We start from the raw sequence: 22,598 nt of genomic DNA, 5'->3' as shown, positions 1-22,598 counted from the left end.
CTTGGTCTAAGATTAGAGTACTGGTTAAGCCCAACTCAGATTAGCCTATTAGCCCAACTCAGACAATCATGCAAATTTAAAACGTCTTGCGAGGAACGTTTCATTTTAACAGAAATATAGAACTTTCCAGTTTTAACAGCTTACGAGGAACGTTTGCCCTTAATGTGAGGATTGCAAATTTAAAACGTTTAAATGAGTATCAAAGAAGGGGTGGAGATATTAGAAATACATGGTCAGATGATTCATATGCGCTTGTCTTCTGTTGAACACTTACTTTGATATGGACATTGTGTCCCACAACTAACTCAACACCGGTGAAATGACCAAGAACTCGTGTACACAAATTTTGAAGTGCTCGAATGTGATTCTGTTTATCTGTCTTTTACGGGGTAGGGGCAGCATATGTTGAAAAGATGTCGAATTATATGACACCTGCCAGAAAGCTAGTAGTCTCTTTAAGCTTATTGTAACATTCTCATCTTCCTGTCATTGTGTTCATATAGTACTAGTAATATCTGCAAATTCTCTTGTAAAATGGTTCAGCTTCAGGTTTTCTTTTTCCCTATTATGGCTCATGGTCACATGATCCCAATACTTGACATGGCTAAGCTGTTTGCCTCTCGCGGTGTGCACTCCACCATCATCACGACGCCTCTCAATGCTCCTGCTTTTGCTAAAGGAGTACAGAAGAGTAATGATTCGGGTTTTCAAATGAGTATCAAAATTCTTAAGTTTCCAAAAGTAGACGGTTTGCCTGAAGATTGTGAAAATATTGATCAGATTCCTTCTCCTGCTATGCTCCCGCTTTTTCTTGCTGCAACATGGATGCTGAAAGAACAACTAGAGCAGCTTCTCCAAGAATGTCATCCTAATTGTCTTGTTGCTGATTTATTCTTCCCATGGGCTACTGATTCCGCTGCCAGATTTAATATCCCGAGGTTGATTTTTTATGGATCAAGCTTCTTTGCTTCGTGTGCTGAAGAACAGGTGAGGCTCCACAGGCCATTTAAGAACTTAACAAATGCCTCCGATGAATTTTTTGTGCCTAACCTTCCGCATAAAGTGAAGTTGTTTTTAAGTCAAATCCCACCTTATTTACGAGAAGAGAGGGAGACAGAGTTTGCCAAGGTGCTAACCGAGGCATTAGAATCTGAGAGAAGCCATGGAGTCATTGTAAACAGCTTTTACGAGCTAGAATCCGAGTATGCTGATTATTACAGGAATGTTTTGAATAGGAGGGCATGGCATATAGGTCCACTTTCATTGTGCAATAGAAGTTTCGAAGAAAAAGTACAAAGAGGGAAGCAAGCAGCTATAACTGAAGATGAATGCTTGACATGGTTGAATTCTAAAAGCCCGAACTCAGTTGTATACATTTGCTTTGGAAGTGTAGGCAAATTCCCAAGTAAGCAGTTACATGAGATTGCTATGGGACTTGAAGCTTCCGAGCAACAATTCATATGGGTTGTGATGAAGGGGACAGATGACAATGAACCCGAAGACTGGATGCCAGAAGAATTTGAGGAAAGAATGATAGGGAAAGGCCTAATAATTAGAGGATGGGCACCGCAAGTGCTAATTCTTGATCACAAAGCTATAGGAGGTTTTGTGACACACTGTGGGTGGAACTCAACTCTTGAAGGCATAGCTGCTGGGGTACCAATGGTCACATGGCCTTTGGGCGCGGAGCAATTTTATAATGAGAAGTTGATTACCGATGTTCTCCACATTGGTGTTCCTGTCGGTGCCAAGGAATGGGGTGTTATGGTAGGGGGAGGGAACATAAAAAGAGATGCAGTGGAGACGGCTGTGAGAGGTATACTTGTTGGTGAAGAGGCCGAGGACAGAAGAAACCGATGCAAGGGACTTAAAGAGATGGCAAAAAAGGCCATTGAACAAGGCGGATCGTCTTACTCAGATTTGAATGCTTTGATCCAAGAACTCAGTTTATAGCCTTCTTCAAGTTAAAACTTAAATAAGAGGAAAGTACCTACTTAATCAAAGTTTGTTTTGCATTGGATTTCAGTTATTGTACTAGTCTCATATAAGAGCAGCAATACAGACTTAATTTGTTGTTGAAACAAAATATTGTTGTCATCTTTCGTCCAATGTGGTGACACGAGCTCTTTGAGGCCAGTTTCTGCAAATAGGTTTATTTAGAACTGTTTATTAAAGATTCATCTGGGATTTGAACATTGAAACTAGACAGATGAAAAACTACTTTGAACAGTTGCTTTGGCATTTCCAACAACAAGCTGCATCCCTACTTCTTTGCTACCATTGAACTTATAAAATCTGTTTCCAAATGTGTAAGGCGCATGGTTGGTAAGTTTCCTAATAATAATATCAGACCCGTGTGCATATATATGCGTTCACAAAGTAAAATGTGACAAATGTCACATCACGTTGTTCACAATGTAGAACATGACAAATGTCACACCACGTCGTTCCAGGAAGATTTTGTGGAAGGATTCTCGGTACCTAGTACTATTCTAAAATGGGTAGAAGTTGTATTATTTGTTAATCCACTTATCTAAAATTTTAAAGTGATAGATTAATACTTCAACTGGATCTTAAATTATATTCTAACACTCACTTGAAAATCATATAAAATCATGATGTGTCAGAAAAAAGCCTTACAGAAAGATCTTATATCTATGTATATTATAGTTTCTACTCCCTATTTTGAAAATTCATCCCTTTCCTAGTCTTTTACCCTCAAAATTGTAAAGAATTACATCTCTTGTTATCATGTTTTCCTGTGTTGCAGCTAGTGGTGGCCAAACGAGTGTGTCGGACGTGCCGTGCCGGGTTTTTGGCGGTGTAATATCCGGGATATATCGTGTAATTATTTTTGCTATTATATAATTATTATGTGTATTCAGTATCTATTCTGTGAGCTAATTGTTAAGTGTTATCTGTACTTGAATATTCAAAAATAATATTAATTGAGTATTTTAATTTTTATATGTCCAAAATAAAATATAGATAATTGTCATATCTTCCTAATTATTTTTATGTTGGTTTATGGATTTATAAGAATCATATGAAATTTCTAAAATCTTTTTTCGGGTAATTAAAATCTATTTTATAAAAACGGGAACCAACCGACATCAACCGTTGTTACGTTTTTGGAACCCGAAACTCTTTCGAGAACTCCTTCCTAACCTAATTGTAATATTCCGAGCATATTCCATGTTTCGACTTTTTCGATCCGGCTTACGGTTTGTCCTGCGCGGGTCCCGGCGCAACATTTTCGATACAATATTCGTTTCGGTAAATCAATAAAACCCGTATTTTCGATAAACGGGAGCTTTTTATTAAACTATCACAATTATCACTTCGTAATACGTGTAACCAGGCGCTGAGACCAAGACCGCAGTACAAATTGTACTGATTTGGATAATTATCCCGAAAACCGATACCGTTTGGATCAGTTTTTACAAATAAACGTACCGTTTTATATCCAGAATGATCCAACGGGATACAAATTTTCCGTAATTATAAATAGCCTTTTACCGTATTTTATTTCGTATCAAAATCATTTGCAGATAGTTAATTATATTATTTTCAGAGAAAAGCCCTAATTTCCTAAAACTGTTCTAAGAATCAAACAGCAAAACGAAGGCGTTACCGATCTCTGTTTTCAAAGCTTGAGTAACCAAAACGAAGGATTTGAAGTGTTCTATCAGATTCTGAGCTTTGTTTCACTGCAGAAATCAAGGTTATTTTTCTAAAAATTTATTTATTTTCGAATTTATTTTATTAAAAATATGAAATTTTGTTCGGATGATTGTTTGTATGATTTGATGATTGCATGTTGTAGAGCTTGTTTTCCTGATAATTTTCATATGTCATACGTCTGATTTGGAGTTCAATAACATGTTCAAATTTGAGTTTGATTTTCGAATTTCAAAATTAGGGTTTATAACCCGTATGAATGTTCTTAATTGAAATTTTGGGGTTTCTTATTCTGTGATAGATTGATGTTGTGTTATAGTGGGTTGTATTCTCTGTGAAATTTGCAATCTAGTCGTATAAGTTTCATGAACCAACGAGGTCTGTAGAGAAGGGAGTTGTGTTTTGAAGTTTTCCGATGTTCGCCGGAAACTGGAAAACTTCATGGCCAAATTTCGGCCAACTCAGGGATTGTTAGGATGAATTGATTGCATGGTTGTGTTCCTGGTGTTGTGTAGATGTGATCTGGAGGTGTTGGTGGGGTGAGAACGCCGGGAACGTGTTCTCCGGCGAACCCGACTGTTTTCCGGCGAAGGGCTGGAAAATTACAGTTTAGTACCCCAACTTTTGAAAACGATGCAGTTAGGTCCCTGAAGTTTCCAGACTTTGCAAATTTAGGATTCCTGTTTATAAAATGTTTAAAAATCATATTTCCTATTTATTTTTATTATAAAATTTATTTTTTAAATTCTGAAAATTCTAAAAATTATTATTTTAATTCTGAAAATTATTTTTAATTCACAAATAAATCTAAATTAATTAGTTAATTAATTTCAGTTAATTTATAATTGATTAATTGGTCAATTAATTCGAAAATTAATTGATTAATTGATTTAATTAATTATTAATTGATTATAGTTAATTATTTAATTAGATTTAATTATTTAAAAAATGATTTTAAAATTCTGAAAAATAGTTTCGAGCTTTAAAATATTATTCTAAATTATTTCCAAGGCTCGATAATTATTCTAAAATTATTTCGGAGCCAGAATGGGCCAACCGAACCCTGTTTATTAACCCGAAATTGATCCAACGGCCCGTTTTAATTCCGAAAAATATTTTAAAAATCATTTTAAATACGAGAAAGCCTATTTATGACCCGAGACTTTTTTATAAATAATATATCATTGATTACGTGATGTATTATGTGCTATATATGACTTGTTAATTGACTATCGGTCTATATATTCGGTGTTTACTTGATTATTGCATAACTTTCAATCCGTTAATCGGATTTGGGTAAACCGAAGGGTAGATAGAAGTATGTATTGAATAGAATTCCATGAGTAAATTATTGATAGATGCTTATGATATGTGAGCAGAGGAGGCAAGACGTAAGAAAGGGAAACAGATAGTTGAAGAGTAAGACGGTTGTGATTGGAAACGAGTGCAGTGTAGTAAGCTAATATCAGGCAAGTGTTTTGAACTTTCTCGAGATATTGTAGTACTTGATAATCCTGTGATATTGCAAGTGCTTTGAAGCACAGAAACCTAAATCATGATTTCAGTTATTGTTCTTGAGCCATGAATCATATTATTTCTAATCCATTGATTATTGTATACCCAAACAAGAACCACAAATCTACGATACTACTCCACAAATACATACAAACTAAATACCAGACACTGAAATGAACTATTATATACTCAACCCATGGTATCTTATACTTTGAAAGACTAAATCCTTGAAACCTTGAAACGTTGATTCCTTTGTTATCCAATTCTTTCATTACCCAGCATCCAAGCTTTTAAATTGCCTTATTGATCCTTACAAGGATTGAAACCCTTTCATTGTTAAACATTTATTATTGTTAATGATTTCGGTTATTGTTTATTATTGCATATTCTGTTATTATGTTAGAATTGGATTGTTTTTATAAAATTGTGGACCAGATTCGTGGTCAGACCATATAATGGTCAAGTTAGGCCAATGTGTGCCTTGGATCCAGTAGTTAGAGCAATGCTGTGTGCCTTGCTCGGGGTTAGTGCGTGACTGATCAGCAGCTTAACCTTGGTTTTTAAATTAAAAGTATAATATCCAATTCTAAATCATAATCCATTGTTCACTTGATATCATAACCATATTCACATGATGATCATTATTCTCAGTTTTGTCATTGTGACTTGCTGAGCTAGTTAGCTCATTTGTGCGATGTTGTTTATATTATTTCCAGTTAAAAATGAACCAGTTGGTAAAGAGGATCCCCAGTCCAGCGCGAGAGCTAGGGGTTCAGATTGAGAAAGCGGAGCTAGTAGGCTTCTTTTGGAATAATTTAAGTTTGTAAAAATTTGTAATAATGTTTAATACTCAGTTTGAATTTGAAATAGTTGGGATTTGAATGGTTTGTAATATATTAGTGTGTTTGGCTTGTGTGCATACTTTAACCTGTTGCGGTCTGTGGTGGTTGGTAAGTAGGGTCATTGCATATATTATTATTATCTTTATTATTGTTATAAGCAGGTTATAATTAAGGTGTGTGTGTGGACCCCAAACTTCTGACCCGGGTTTGGAGGGCGCCACAGGCGGGCCGAGTCTCCTCAATCAGGACTCGTAGACGACACGTTTAACTGTACGATACGTGTCGGGTTCGTGCCGAGTCAGGGAAGTTGAAGTCGCGTGCAGCTCGCAGTTTATACTAGCTACACGGGTCAGGTAAATGTAAGACAGAAGTGCAAGAATTTAAGGCTATAAGAGGGGCGTGTCTGCGGTTGGCGGGGCGAGTCGGTGATTTGCGGGGCTACACGGGTTGGGACGAGTTGCAGAATTAAACAAGAAGGTTGCCGCTGTCAATTAATGCGTCGAAGTGTAACGTGTGTTAGTTTTTTTATTATATAAACAATGGATGGTCGCCACTTGCTGGCATGTTATCTATTCATTTAGTTATAATATATTATAATAATCAAGCAACTCATTTTACAATCTGTTTGTGCAAGTTGCAATTATTTTAGTTATAAATTATAACAATTAAACTGTAAACAACTTACAACTGTATCGATAATTATCTCGATTTTATTTTTTTCCAAAATTATATTAAATATTCATCTGAACTTATAATAATAAAATGTGTTAAATAAATAAAAGAGGATGATAACTCTATAAATTTTATTAATTAAAAAAAGATTTACAAAAAGTTTGAGAGGACTCCTCTCTAAAAAACGGAACAAATCGCATTTACATTTTAAAAACAATACGAAGCAATTGAAATTTAAAATACATAACAAAATATTCAATCTAATCCACTATTTATTTATACAAATTCTTCTTATTCTTGTTGTTCGTTGGTAGTTGACGTGCCTGATTCCGATGAAGTGTCCATTGTCATCCAAATATCATCTTCTCTATCCGAATCATCTTTTTTTCTCCCTTGTTGTCTTTTTGCAGCTTGATTCCAATCATTTTTACAAACATATATCTTTACAACGTCTGGTGCAATACTTGATCTTTTTTCGTCCAACACTCTTCTACCTGCGCTAAAAGCGGACTCGGACGCAATTGTGGAGGCGGGAACTACTAAAATATCCCTTGCAATTTTAGCTAAAAGCGGAAATTGATTCTCATGATTTTTCCACCACATTAGTATTGAAAAATCTTCGTCTAACTCATAATTATAAGAAAAAACTCTCGAGTCATACTAAAAGAAGAAATAGGTGTGGAAGTCGTAGCGGAAATTCTACACTTTTGTTTTTTAGTTAAGATTCCCGAAATAGTACTATTAAATCTACTAACACTACTAGTTTTAGGTGGTACAATATTTTGAGTTCTTGGAGTATATATATCTATAAGACGATGTAATAAGTCTAAACAATTTTGTATATAAAGTGCATGACTATATGAAACTCCTAACACTTGATAGTAATGTTCTAACATATTTTCTAAACCCTCCTTTCTAACACCGGGATCAAGAAGACATGCAATACCATAAATATAAGGAAATTCGGTAAGGTACTCAATCCACTTTCTTTTCATTGTGATAACTATTGCAGAAAAGCGATCATCATTTTCAAATTGTTGTAAAGTAGTAATAATATTTACACACTCAATAATAACATGATGTACATTTGGTTCGTAAACATAAGAAAAAAATTTAGTAGCATGTGCAAAACACTCAAGCAAATCACGAACTTTAATTGTCAAATCCCACATAGATTCGTTAATCAATCTATCCTCCACTTAATTTATGGAATCAGAATTATATAATTCGGTGATAACTACCTTCTATTTAATTGCTTCACATAATAAGTTATAAGTAGAAATCCATCTCGTGGTACAATCAATACCCCATTTTTTCGGCCTTAACCCATTTGCTTTGCATAATTTTTTATATTCTCTCCTTAATGTGTGTGATATACGTAAATATTTAATAATTTTTCTAATGAGTTCTAAAAAATGAGTAATTTCCGAAATTCCTTTTTGAGCCGAAAGGTTAATTATATGTGCACAACATCGAACATGCAAGAATTCACCATCTAAAACCGTGGGAATATCGTTCTTAATATAAACATGGCTTTATTATTTGACGAGGCATTATCCAAAGATATCGTAAACACCTTGTGAAGCAAATTAAATTCGGTTATTATTTCTACAATTCTTTGTTTTATGTTATAACCGGTGTGTGACTCGTCCATAACATCAAAAACAATTATTCATTTTTGTAAAAAATAGTCTGAATCGATCCAATGAACCGTAACACAAATAAATGGCTCACCTTGACTCGAACTTCAACAATCACTAGTTAAAGAAACCATACCATCATAATCACGAAAATACTCAATTAATTGTGCTTGTTGACGAAAATACTGTTTTTGTGTGTGACGTTTAATTGTTTTTCTAGGAATTCTTCTAAATACCGGGTTAATTGATTCTTTAATCATATTTTCTAAATTTGGACTCTCGGCGTGAGAAAAAGGCATCTTATCTAACGTAAGATAAGTAGCAAACGATTCGACCATTCTATCTTTATTATAAACGAAAGGCATACCTCCACCGGGAGACGATGTCACGAAACCTCCTAATTTGTGTTTGTTGTGGTGAACCTATACGTGCGATTCCACTTTCATGACTTTCGCTTCGTAATGTCGTGATGTTTTTGCAAATGCCTATCAAGCGTTCTCGTACCGGACCCCTTAGAGTGAGTAAAAGGGGTGGGTTTCAACCATTTTGAATACAAAGTAAACAAAATACTTTGAATTTATTCGGTTCTTCCGTCATTGGTTCTCTCGAAAAATAGTTCCAAACATGTGATGAATGTCTTGCACTAGAAACACTACCTGTAAAATTTAAATATAAAAAATTAATTTGATTTTAACCTACAGATGCATTCGAATAAAAAAAGAAAATATAAAACAAATATTTTTTAAACATGCAATAATCGAATACAAATACACAGAACACAATTAACACATATAATTAAAAATAACATAGACATTTATATAATTTGAACATAATTAATTTTGAAAAATATAATAAAAAATTAAAAAAATTAACAAAACTTTACCGGGTTCCATGGGTCGCCAGATTTTTTTTAAACTCGCCGGAAAATTACTCAACTCGCGGGAAAATTACTAAGTTAATCAGAAATCTACAAACTTGAGAAAAGATTCACAATGACTCAGTGAGTGAGTGAGAGGAGTACTAAAGTCACAAAGTAGATAAGAGCAGAGAAGAGAGACGAGAGAGATTAGAGAGGAATGCAGTGGACAGAGTGGGGTGGATCGAATGTGTTTTATAGGGAGAGAAAAAAAGATGTTAAAAAGCTGTAGAGGAGCGTATGAATTCATGAATGTTGAGTCCGTGACTATTGCAAATTTGTAGATTTGCAGAGTAGCAGGTTGCTTTGCAGGTGGAAGTGGAAGACTGGCAAGTGGCAAGTGAATATTGGGGAAGAGGCCGAGGAGAGGAGAAACAGATGCAAGGGACTTAAAGAGATGGCAACAAAGGCTGTTGAAGAAGGTGGATCGTCTTACTCGGATTTGAATGCTTTGATCCAAGAACTCAGTTTATTTCCTTCTTCCTTTTAGAATAAAAATAAGAGCAACAATAGCTTTCAAGTTTGTTTTGCTTTGGCTTTTGATTATTACATTAGTCTAATATAAAAATGTCAGAACTTCAACGTTTGAGACTTCCAGTGGCAACGGCACATTGTCATTGGTATATATTCAGAGAGCAGCAATACGGACAATATTGCCATCTTTCTTCCTAAGAGATGTAGGACTTGTCAGGGGACTTAAACTTGAAAATAGAATTTTCGAGAATGACTGAATCTTATTATGCTCTAATTTCGCGACATTTAACAGTCTAGCTCTGGATTTCTCGAGAATGTCTTTGTTTTAGGATGTTCATGTGACCCTTTGAGCATATGATGATATGAAACACTACACATATTCATGATCTTGTGATGGTTTCATTATTAATGCGTCCTTGGATGAATTTGCAGTTCAGCTTGAGCTCAGAAGTGAGAATGCTTGTTCTTGGTCTAAGATTAGAGTACTGGTTAAGCCCAACTCAGATTAGCCTATTAGCCCAACTCAGACAATCATGCAAATTTAAAACGTCTTGCGAGGAACGTTTCATTTCAACAGAAATATAGAACTTCCCAGTTTTAACAGCTTACGAGGAACGTTTGCCCTTAATGTGAGGATTGCAAATTTAAAACGTTTAAATGAGTATCAAAGAAGGGGTGGAGATATTAGAAATACATGGTCAGATGATTCATATGCGCTTGTCTTCTGTTGAACACTTACTTTGATATGGACATTGTGTCCCACAACTAACTCAACACCGGTGAAATGACCAAGAACTCGTGTACACAAATTTTGAAGTGCTCGAATGTGATTCTGTTTATCTGTCTTTTACGGGGTAGGGGCAGCATATGTTGAAAAGATGTCGAATTATATGACACCTGCCAGAAAGCTAGTAGTCTCTTTAAGCTTATTGTAACATTCTCATCTTCCTGTCATTGTGTTCATATAGTACTAGTAATATCTGCAAATTCTCTTGTAAAATGGTTCAGCTTCAGGTTTTCTTTTTCCCTATTATGGCTCATGGTCACATGATCCCAATACTTGACATGGCTAAGCTGTTTGCCTCTCGCGGTGTGCACTCCACCATCATCACGACGCCTCTCAATGCTCCTGCTTTTGCTAAAGGAGTACAGAAGAGTAATGATTCGGGTTTTCAAATGAGTATCAAAATTCTTAAGTTTCCAAAAGTAGACGGTTTGCCTGAAGATTGTGAAAATATTGATCAGATTCCTTCTCCTGCTATGCTCCCGCTTTTTCTTGCTGCAACATGGATGCTGAAAGAACAACTAGAGCAGCTTCTCCAAGAATGTCATCCTAATTGTCTTGTTGCTGATTTATTCTTCCCATGGGCTACTGATTCCGCTGCCAGATTTAATATCCCGAGGTTGATTTTTTATGGATCAAGCTTCTTTGCTTCGTGTGCTGAAGAACAGGTGAGGCTCCACAGGCCATTTAAGAACTTAACAAATGCCTCCGATGAATTTTTTGTGCCTAACCTTCCGCATAAAGTGAAGTTGTTTTCAAGTCAAATCCCACCTTTTTTACGAGAAGAGAGGGAGACAGAGTTTGCCAAGATGCTAACTGAGGCATTCGAATCAGAGAGCAGAAGCTATGGAACCATTGTAAACAGCTTTTACGAGCTAGAACCTAATTATGCTGATTATTACAGAAATGTTTTGAATAGGAGGGCTTGGCATATAGGTCCACTTTCATTGTGCAATAGAAGTTTCGAAGAAAAAGTACAAAGAGGGAAGCAAGCAGCTATAACTGAAGATGAATGCTTGACATGGTTGAATTCTAAAAGCCCGAACTCAGTTGTATACATTTGCTTTGGAAGTGTAGGCAAATTCCCAAGTAAGCAGTTACATGAGATTGCTATGGGACTTGAAGCTTCCGAGCAACAATTCATATGGGTTGTGATGAAGGGGACAGATGATAAAGAATCCGAAGACTGGATGCCAGAAGAATTTGAGGAAAGAATGAAAGGGAAAGGCCTAATAATTAGAGGATGGGCACCACAAGTGCTAATTCTTGATCACAAAGCTATAGGAGGTTTTGTGACACACTGTGGCTGGAACTCAACTCTTGAAGGCATAGCTGCTGGGGTGCCAATGGTCACATGGCCTTTGGGCGCGGAGCAATTTTATAATGAGAAGTTGATTACCGATGTTCTCCACATTGGTGTTCCTGTCGGTGCCAAGGAATGGGGTGTTATGGTAGGGGGAGGGAACATAAAAAGAGATGCAGTGGAGACGGCTGTGAGAGGTATACTTGTTGGTGAAGAGGCCGAGGACAGAAGAAACCGATGCAAGGGACTTAAAGAGATGGCAAAAAAGGCCATTGAACAAGGCGGATCGTCTTACTCAGATTTGAATGCTTTGATCCAAGAACTCAGTTTATAGCCTTCTTCAAGTTAAAACTTAAATAAGAGGAAAATACAGACTTAATCAAAGTTTGTTTTGCATTGGATTTCAGTTATTGTACTAGTCTCATATAAGAGCAGCAATACAGACTTAATTTGTTGTTGAAACAAAATATTGTTGTCATCTTTCGTCCAATGAGGTGACACGAGCTCTTTGAGGCCAGTTTCTGCAAATAGGTTTATTTAGAACTGTTTATTAAAGATTCATCTGGGATTTGAACATTGAAACTAGACAGATGAAAAACTACTTTGAAACGAGCTGCACCCCTCCTTTGCTACCATTGTACTTTAGATAAAATCTGTTTCCAAATGTGTAAGGGGCATAGTTGGTAACTTTTCTAATAATGATATCGAACCCGTGTGCATAGCGTACATAAAGTAAAACGTGACAAATGTCACACCACGTCGTTCCAGAAAGATTTTTTGGATAGATTCTGGGTACCTAGCACTATTCTAAAATGGGTAGTAGTTGTATTATTTGCTAATCAACTTGTCTAAAATCTTACGGTGATAGATGAATACTTCAGATCTTAAATTATATTCTAATAAGACTACCTTCACCTTCACCTGAAGATCCATTTTTGGGTCAAAGAGTGGATCGAACTTGACCCTCCACCAACCAGAACACTAATACGATGATAAGTAACCAACTCATCTAAAATCATAATGTGTGAGAGAAAGGCCTTACAAGGATCTTATATTAATTAGGTTCTTCTTAATTGCATCCGCATTTTGCAGGTATTTACGCAAATCAGTTGCGGGCGGTTATTATGATTGATGCGGTTGAGAGAATGAAAAAATATTTTATGATTATCCCTGCGGAACCTTCTAGAGTCTAGACAACTCATATGAGCTTTGTCTGGTATTCGACTTTTACAATGATATTTCTTAAGCTTATCTGGACTATAACTGTTGTTGATTTCCTAAATTTTCATATACTTTCTCCTAAACTTCTCAGTGATACACTTTGTTCAAGTGAGTTGAAAATATCAACTTCTCTTCTAACAGGTCTAACGTTTCTCTGATCACAGCTTAATCTAAATGTAGTGTAAACTTGAAGGTTGTGCTGGGTTGAAAATATCGAATAATATGACGACTGTGATAACGTACATGAATTTACACTAGCAGAAAACTACTAGTCTCTTTAAGTACACAATACAAGCTTCTCATTCCTCCACACTTGTTGTGACATTCTCATTTTCTTGTCATTGTGTTCTTATAGTACTAGCAATTCTACGAATTCTCTCGTAAAATGGTTCAGCTTCAGGTTTTCTTTTTTCCTTTTATGGCACATGGTCACATGATACCAATACTTGACATGGCTAAGCTGTTTGCCTCTCGCGGTGTGCACTCCACCATCATCACTACGCCTCTCAATGCTCCTGCTTTCGCCAAAGGAGTACAGAAGAGTAATGATTTGGGTTTTCAAATGAGTGTCAAAATTCTCGAGTTTCCAAAACTAGACGGTTTGCCTGAAGATTGTGAAAATGTTGATCAAATTACTTCTCCTGCCATGTTCCCCATTTTCTTTGCTGCAACAAGGATTCTCAAAGATCAAATTGAGAAGCTTCTTGAAGAATATCGTCCTAACTGTCTTGTTGCTGATTTGTTCTTCCCATGGGCTACTGATTCTGCAGCCAAATTTGATATCCCAAGGTTGGTTTTTCATGGAACAAGCTTCTTTGCTTCATGTGCTGGAGAACAGGTGAGGCTCCACAGGCCATTCAAGAACTTAATATATGAGTGGGATGAGTTTTTTGTGCCTAATCTTCCGCATAAAGTGAAGTTGTGTTTAAGTCAACTCCCACCTCACGTACGAACAGAGGAGGAGACAGAGTTTGCAAAATCGCTAACTGAGGCAAGAGAATCTGAGTTCAGAAGCCATGGAGTAATTGTAAACAGCTTTTACGAGCTAGAATCCGAGTATGCTGATCATTACAGAAATGTTTTGAATAGGAGGGCATGGCATATAGGTCCACTTTCATTGTGCAATAGAAGTTTTGAAGAAAAAGCACAAAGAGGGAAGCAAGCAGCTATAACTGAAGATGAATGCTTGAAGTGGTTAAATTCAAAAAACCCCAACTCGGTTTTATATGTTTGCTTTGGAAGTGTTAGTAAATTCCCAAATAAGCAGTTACATGAAATCGCAATGGGACTTGAAGCTTCTGAACAACAATTCATATGGGTTGTGAGGAAAGGGACAAATGATAAAGAAACTGAGGACTGGATGCCAGAAGGATTTGAGGAAAGAATGATAGGAAAAGGCCTGATAATTAGAGGATGGGCACCGCAAATGCTAATTCTTGATCACGAAGCCATAGGAGGTTTTGTGACACACTGTGGCTGGAACTCAACTCTTGAAAGCATAGCTGCTGGAGTTCCAATGGTCACATGGCCTTCATTCGCGGAGCAATTTTATAATGAGAAGTTGATCACAGATGTTCTCCGGATTGGTGTTTCTGTTGGTGCCAAGGAATGGGTTATTGGGACGGGAGGAGGCAACATAAAAAGAGATGCAGTGGAGACGGCTGTGAGGAGTATAATTATTGGTGAAGAGGCTGAGGAAAGAAGAAACAGATGCAAGGGACTCAAAGAGATGGCTGGAAAGGCTATTGAAAAAGGCGGATCGTCTTACTCAGACTTAAATGCTTTGATCCAAGAACTCGGTTCATATCTTTCTTCATGTTAAAATTCTAAATCAGAGCAAAAATAGCTACCTACTTCGAGTTTGTTTTGCTTTGGAATACAGTTATTGGACTAGTATCATGTAAGAATAACGGGACTTCAACTTTTCAGACTTCCAATCAACAAAGTTTAGCAAGGAAATTTCATTTTCTGACCATGACTATATAGGTTCGACTATAAGAGTATCTTTTCTGATAATTCAAACAAAGATGATGATAGTGATAATGGTCTGCAGTTTGACATACATGATAATGAGAATTTGTCCAGAAGTGTTTATAAGTTTGAAGGTGAAGTATGTGAATAATGTACTAATAATTCCACCGAGTGCTATTATGATAGTGAGGAAGAAAGAATGGCCTGTAATTCAACTGATTATAAGCAAGAGGTGAACTATCCTGTGTGCAATGAGAAAACAATACTTAATCCTATTTTTTGAGTTAAAGACGCGTTTAAAAGATTCAAGAACATCTAGGGCTGCAGTAAAGAAACATGCAATTCTGGAAAGGAGACCAATTTCTAATGTTAGAAATTTTGGTCTTAAGACTTGTAATTGGAAGGTTTTATGCATTTCCAATGAGTAGAAATGACCTTAAATGCCATGAAAATAAGCATGTTGTCTAGAGAGCAAAATAAATGGAACTCATGTCGAACAATATGAACAGATTTGGAAGTATGCACATGAAGTGAGGAGAGTACTTCCTGAGAGCACAATCAAGATCTTTAATGAGAATCCTGAACCAGGGGCAGATATTACACACATTCTAGCTAATCTACATTTCACAATTAGTAACGACAAAACCAGCAAAACCCTTAATATTTGGTAGTAAAATTGTCACATTACATATGTAAGATATATATATTGTTCACATGCAGTTGCACTCCATTGTTACTTGAGTATTGTGGGTGTTCGTGTGGGTCGTAAGCCTTAGCATCTTCCTTCGATCTTATAAACCCGCTCATCTTCGATTACACAGCAGCAGGCTAGCAACACCTCCACTTCAGTTATGATTTTTTTACATCTTAAAATACGTGCTACAACTCAATTCAACTCTTAATCTATAACAGAAGACAAAATATATTTCTGTGTTTGACAAATTAATTCGAGCTCTAATCATAAAGTTTAACAATAACTGAATTCAGTCACATTTGGCAGATATACTTCAGCCTGATGTGTGCTTTGTTTATGTAGTTACATTTTGTTGCTAACGATGCTCTAGATTGACAAGTCTGTAGTATTGACCATCCCTGTGATACTGATGTTTTGGTCCCATTATTTATGTCGGATTTATCGATGCACCACCAATGTTGTTGTTCCATTTCTGCCGAATACCTTCAGCCCCCAGATGCTATCCGTATCTTTTGTCCTTGGGACAGTCTGCACAGGATCATTCATCTTGATGTTAGCTGATTAAAATATTTTTACAATTTGCTATTGTCTTAAATACTCCAGAAATGGAGTACTTTTTAAAACATGTCAGAGTTGTAGTTCATGAAATGAGCTCGGTACCTAGACGATAAGCACATTTCTACTTAGAAAAATAAATGCATAACTCTGATAAGATAAATGAAAACACTTGTAATTAGAAAAATGAATGTTAAGTTACTCTTTCCGGTCCCAATATTAACAGCGACAAATAAGATAATAGGGCATGGAACAGACCGCCAAAGTATCCTGACATGGTAACATTAAAAATTTCAGAAACGGCAACAAGGATCGTTACTGATATATGCTCATTAGTTCACTTCAACAATATATGATACTGAATTAACATACTGATCTTTGAAGTGAAATCAATAATTTCTACGATAGGCCACGGTCATCGACCTCGAATCTCTGGATGATTTGAAGACAATTTATGGAGCATGAGTGTGTCTGAACTCTGAATGACTGATGACAGAACTTAGTGTCTGAAGTTAAAAATACTTGGGGCGTGTTTCCCTTGTCTTACAAGTTACAAGTAACTTATAAGTCGAAAAGAATATACAGTTTCCAATTCGCAAGTAGTTTATAAAAAAAATCCTGAACAGCTGCAATATTGCAAATTTAAAATGTCTACAATTTTTTCTTGGATGATTTTAAGACAATTCGTTCATGGAGCATGACTGATGGGTGACTATTTGAATTACCGGAGAGTTTTAAAGTTTCCGGTAACGTTTAAAGTTACCGGTTACTTTGAAATGGATGCCTTTGACTTATCTTATAAGTAATTTATTAGTTTAAAATGTGTATATTTTTCAATCCATAGGTCTCATAATAATTTCCAAACACCCCAAACAGCTGAATATTTTTGCAATTTTTTACAAGTTTAAAACGTTTAAATGAGTACTAAAGAAGAGCTGGAAAAATATACAGTGATCAATTATTTATGGTTTTTCGTAAGTGCATATACTTTTTCCTAAATTGTCAGGCTGACAATGTCAGCTATACACCTTGTTTAAGAGAGTTAGAAATATAAATTTCTCTTCTTAAAGGTTAAATAACATTTCTCTTTCACAGCTTAAATGTAAGCGTAACTTAAACTAGACGGAATAAGATGGGTTGGAGATGCTCTAACGGACTTGAGTGATCAAGTTGAAATGACCGATATTTTTTAAAATCCTCGAATGTGTTTCCGTTTATCTATTTAATATATATGAATATACACTTGCTGATATCTACTAGTCTCTTATAAGTACCAGTTACATGACTTTCATTCCTCAACACATGTTGTAGCATTCTCATTTTCCTGTCATTGTGTTCTTAGAGTACTAGAATATCTACGAATTCTCTCGTAAAATGGTTGAGTTTCAGGTTTTCTTTTTTCCTGTTATGGCTCACGGTCACATGATACCAATACTTGACATGGCTAAGCTATTTGCCTCTCGCGGTGTGCACTCCACCATCATCACGACGCCTCTCAATGCTCCTGCTTTCGCTAAAGGAGTACAGAAGAGTATTGATTTGGGTTTTCGAATGAGTGTCAAAACTCTCGAGTTTCCAAAAGTGGACGGTTTGCCTGAAGATTGTGAAAATGCTGATCAAATTACTTCTGCTATGCTCCCTGATTTCTTTGCTGCAACAAGGATGCTCAAAGATCAACTTGAGCAACTTCTTGAAGAATATCGTCCTAATTGTCTTGTTGCTGATTTGTTCTTCCCATGGGCTACTGATTCTGCAGCCAAATTTGATATTCCAAGGTTGGTTTTTCATGGATCAAGCTTCTTTGCCACATGTGCTGGAGAACAGGTGAGGCTCCAGAAGCCATTCAAGAATTTAGTAAATGACTCGGATGAGTTTTTTGTGCCTAACATTCCTCATAAAGTGAAGTTGTGTTTGAGCCAACTCCCGCCTCATCAACGAACAGAGGAAGAGACAGTGTTCACAAAGATGCTAAATGAGGCAAAAGATACTGAGTTGAGAAGCTATGGAGTGATTGTAAACAGCTTTTACGAGCTGGAACCGGAGTATGCTGATCATTGCCGAAATATTTTGAATAGGAGGGCATGGCATATAGGACCACTATCGTTATGCAACAGAAGTTTAGAAGAAAAAGCACAAAGAGGGAAAGAAGCAGCCATCAAAGAAGATGATTGCTTGAAGTGGCTGGATTCTAAAAGTCCCCACTCTGTTTTATACGTTTGTTTTGGAAGTATTAATAAATTTCCAAGTAAGCAGTTACATGAGATTGCTACGGGGCTTGAAGCTTCTGGACAACAGTTCATTTGGGTTGTGAGAAAAGGGACAAATGATAAAGAATCTGAGGACTGGATGCCAGAAGGATTTGAGGAAAGAATGAAAGGGAAAGGCCTAATAATCAGAGGATGGGCACCGCAAATGCTAATTCTTGATCACGAAGCCATAGGAGGTTTTGTGACACACTGTGGCTGGAACTCAACTCTTGAAGGCATAGCTGCTGGGGTACCAATGGTCACATGGCCTTTGTTTGCTGAGCAATTTTATAATGAGAAGTTGATCACGGATGTTCTTCGGATAGGTGTTGCTGTCGGTGCCAAGGAATGGGTTATTGGGACAGGGGGAGGCAACATAAAAAGTGAGGCAGTGGAGACGGCTGTGAGGAGTATAATAGTTGGTGAAGAGGCTGAGGAAAGAAGAAACAGATGCAAGGGTCTCAAGGAGATGGCAAGAAAGGCTATTGAAGAAGGCGGATCGTCTTACTCGGATTTAGATGCTTTGATCCAAGAACTCAGTTCATATCCTTCTTCAAAATAGATATTAATCAAGAAGAAATACAGGTTGCTGCTTGAGTTTGTTTTGCTTTGGATTTTGATAAATCAACGTCTAAGCAAAATTTCTGCAAGTTTTGCAATAAAATGTAGTGCACATATATTATACCATACATTCTGGCAATTCTGTACCTTGATTTATTTAGAACTATCCATTAAGAGTCGCTCTGGCATTTGAACAAACAAACTACGCAGATGAAAACCTACTCAGAACACTTGCTCTGGCATTTCAAACAACAAGCTGCAGACCCTACTTCTTTGCTACCATTAAATTTGAAAAGATATCTATATGTGTTCGCATGCTTAAGCACAAACTCATATTAAAGACAACATGGCATTGCAATGCGGTTTATATGTTCATGTTTCAACTCGTAAACTTTCTGTCCTTGAAAGATAATGCATTCACATAAGTTTATCAATTCTACCTGCATTCAGTTTTATATAATTTTTAATTTGTAATATAATTAAGGTATATATATATTAATTTAAATGATAAGATTTAATTAAGTATTAATTAATTATCATTTAGTCAGTTTTATATAATTTTTAATTTGTAATATAACTAAGATATATATATATATATATTTAAGATATATATATATATATTTAATCTTGATTTAATTAATAATGAAAATTTGAACGTTTAATATATGACGTTCACTGCCTTTTTTTCCACAACAATAAACATGGACCTGTGCCTGTAAAACTTGGCCAGCAGCATTGGAGGAGATTGAAAAAACGGGTCACATGTCCTCTTTGGTGGCCATTGCCCACCTGCTATGGCTCATATCTCAACACAACACCTAATCTTTTTTAATACTTGTTATATTATAAAATTGTCCATCAGGGAACCCAAACATAGATAATTATAATTTTAAATTAGGAATTCGGGCAATACGTTGGAATTAGATTGACCAACTGTGATAACAGATAACTTTTATTTAGGTGGCAAGTCGGTGGGCCAAAAAAATGAAAACTTGGCCAAGAGCATTGCAGCTGCTCTAACATGGCTTGCCCAAGATTTTCTTTCCTCTACGGCGCGTGTGTAGTTGCCCAGCTTGTCTCTCTCTCTCTTCCACCTGGCGAGTTGGGCAGCACGGTGCACTTGCTCTAAGAGCAACTCTAGTGGCAAAAAATTTGTTGCCCACTTCCCATCTAGGGCAGATAAACATGGGTCATAAACATGGACCTGGGCGTGTATAACTTGGCCATCAGCATTGGAGGAAATAGAAAAATCGGTCACATGTCCTCTTTAGATAGAAAAATCGGTCACATGTCCTCTTTGGTGGCCATTGTCCACCTGCAGTAGCTCGTATCTCAACACAAAACCTAATCTTTTTTAACACTTGCTATACTATAAAATTGTCCATCAGTGGAGCCCAAACATAGAAAACTATAATTTTAAATTAGGAATTCAGGTAATAGCGTTGGAGTGAGATTGACCAACTGTGATAGCAGACAACTTTTGTTTAGGTGGCAAGTCGTTGGGGCCAAAAAAATGAAAACTTGGCAAAAAGGATTGCAGTTGCTCTAAGGCCCGGAAAGACTACCAATACCACCTGCTGAAGCATTTGACTGAACAAGATTCTTTTCAGCCCCCAAGGGTTTAAATATTAATGGCTGTCATGTCCAAGCAGTAGGTGACCGGAGAGCGCTACAGCCACTGGCACAGACATCGCATCATAGATACGTGAAAGTGGGACTCCTTTTTGAAAAATCAGTGCAAAGTAGAACTAGAAATATGTTATTTACGCTTATACAATCAGTAGTTAACGGTAAATAGTTGACATGATCCATATTTTTAAATGGCGGAAACAAAAGCCAGCAACTTTTTTGAGAACGGAGAGCTTGAATACTTTTATGAAAATCAGTATAAAATACGGATGACTAGTGTCCTAAAGAAGATTACTTTTATGAAAATCAATTTAAAATACGGATGACGAGTGTTCTAAAGAAGATTACTTTTATGAAAATCAATATAAAATACGGATGACTAGTGTCCTAAAGAAGATAAGGGTGAATAAAGAGTGCATTTCTGACCATATTGTCATTAATATTGATGTCTAACAATCTTATTTTCTTTCAAATTTTCCCTCCATTTTATTAATTTTTTTTCATTTCAGTCATTGCATTCATCCCAACCAAACGTAGCATTATAGTACACATTTCAATCATTCATTCCCCACACGTCTACTTTGTAGCAACGTTCTCATTTTCCTGTCATTTTATTTATATAATTTTAGCAATGTTATGTCCGCTTTCGGTCATGGGCCCTAAACAGATCCATATGCGAGCTGGTCTCAGGTGCTCATAAGAGAGCTGAGCTCATGTGCTCATATGCGAGATGGGCCCATGAGCTTGAAAGAGATGTGTCCTAAGTCCAATCATGTATGAGGATTTAGGAATAACTTTTATGTAATCTGTTTTGATTTCATTGATATTAATAAAAGACTTGTTTTATTTTTATTGCGGGTTCTATCTATTTTAAGTGTTTAAATAAGATATACCACAGTTTAGAGTAAAGCTTTTTATGGATTGTGATGAGATCATAATAATGAGACCAAAAAGATGATAACTCTAAACTTAAATAGTTCCTGGTCGTAGAATTACTAACTGGTAATTAATAATCCACAAAGATCGGTACATACTATGCTTGCTTCATTATGAAGGATGTCTGTTCTCATAGACATTTGTGTGGTGACACTATAGCTAGTATGTAGGTGCTTATTATAGAATAAGTTCACTGAACATGACTCACACAGCTGAATAACTGATGGAGTTCACTCACGTGTCAGCAGTTGTTCACATAGTGATAGTTGTACAAGTATCCTTAGACTTGAGGTCATCATAGTCATCTTGTGTACACTGAACTATGCTTTGGTTTAGTTCTTAGTCTCCAGGGACAATTATAAGGGCTCTACTGGGTATAGTAATTTGTACACGAAGATAGTGTATGATCAATAAAGGATCTACCCCTTCCAGTGAAGGAAGAGAATGTTCAATGCTGATCCACTTATGCTAGTTCAGGAATCTCTGGCCAGAGTGAATGAAATTAGAAAGGAGTTTCTAATTTACATTAAATAGAACTGAGCATAGTAAATGGCAAAATAAATGATTAAATAAGATAGGCTTAACACGAGTTCCATGCCTTATATTTAATCATGACATTGCAGGGTAGAAGGAATTAATTGTACGGTAACTATTCACTGAATAGGTTCTTGGTATTCTAAGGAGTGAATTCGTATTATCCGGATAGTTGCGATATGCTGAGAAGTATCCCTCACGATGTAGAATAAATATGATTAATTTATTAATTAATCGTATTTAATGAATTAGAGAATTTATATAAATAATGATAAAATAGTTTTATTATTATTTATTTCTACTACCGGCTTAATTTTGAACCTACAGGGTCACACCATAAAGGAGAATGATTTAATGGTGGAGTAATTAATTAATAATGGCTGATAATTATTTATTTATGAAATAAATAATTAATTAGCAAATT

General features: G+C 36.1%; 4 protein-coding genes and 1 long non-coding RNA gene across 5 annotated transcripts; 4 read left to right on the top strand and 1 right to left on the bottom strand.

The window, feature by feature from the left end:
• Positions 1-391: 391 nt before the first annotated feature.
• LOC141682807 (scopoletin glucosyltransferase-like) lies at positions 392-2,357 on the top strand. Its single transcript, XM_074487499.1, has one exon. It carries the CDS (start codon positions 535-537, stop codon positions 1,951-1,953), a length of 1,419 nt encoding a protein of 472 aa, XP_074343600.1. The 5' UTR covers positions 392-534; the 3' UTR covers positions 1,954-2,357.
• An 8,234-nt stretch (positions 2,358-10,591) lies between these two features.
• Positions 10,592-12,402, top strand: LOC141682841 (scopoletin glucosyltransferase-like). Its single transcript, XM_074487530.1, has one exon. It carries the CDS (start codon positions 10,740-10,742, stop codon positions 12,159-12,161), a length of 1,422 nt encoding a protein of 473 aa, XP_074343631.1. The 5' UTR covers positions 10,592-10,739; the 3' UTR covers positions 12,162-12,402.
• A 350-nt stretch (positions 12,403-12,752) lies between these two features.
• LOC141684631 (scopoletin glucosyltransferase-like) lies at positions 12,753-15,068 on the top strand. Its single transcript, XM_074489696.1, has one exon. It carries the CDS (start codon positions 13,434-13,436, stop codon positions 14,868-14,870), a length of 1,437 nt encoding a protein of 478 aa, XP_074345797.1. The 5' UTR covers positions 12,753-13,433; the 3' UTR covers positions 14,871-15,068.
• A 623-nt stretch (positions 15,069-15,691) lies between these two features.
• On the bottom strand, positions 15,692-16,910 carry LOC141687238 (uncharacterized). Its single transcript, XR_012560972.1, has 3 exons — positions 16,641-16,910; positions 16,471-16,538; positions 15,692-16,241 (listed from the first exon to the last, which is right to left on the bottom strand). It is a non-coding gene; the product is annotated as an uncharacterized LOC141687238 (long non-coding RNA).
• A 657-nt stretch (positions 16,911-17,567) lies between these two features.
• LOC141687340 (scopoletin glucosyltransferase-like) lies at positions 17,568-19,254 on the top strand. Its single transcript, XM_074492581.1, has one exon. It carries the CDS (start codon positions 17,643-17,645, stop codon positions 19,074-19,076), a length of 1,434 nt encoding a protein of 477 aa, XP_074348682.1. The 5' UTR covers positions 17,568-17,642; the 3' UTR covers positions 19,077-19,254.
• The last annotated feature ends 3,344 nt before the right edge of the window (positions 19,255-22,598 follow it).

Source organism: Apium graveolens, chromosome 9 (assembly GCF_009905375.1).
Source record: "Apium graveolens cultivar Ventura chromosome 9, ASM990537v1, whole genome shotgun sequence".
In the NCBI taxonomy this organism is placed as follows: domain Eukaryota; kingdom Viridiplantae; phylum Streptophyta; class Magnoliopsida; order Apiales; family Apiaceae; genus Apium; species Apium graveolens.
The sequence above is the reverse complement of the archived record's forward strand: the minus strand, read 5'-3'. Positions and strand labels throughout refer to the sequence as shown.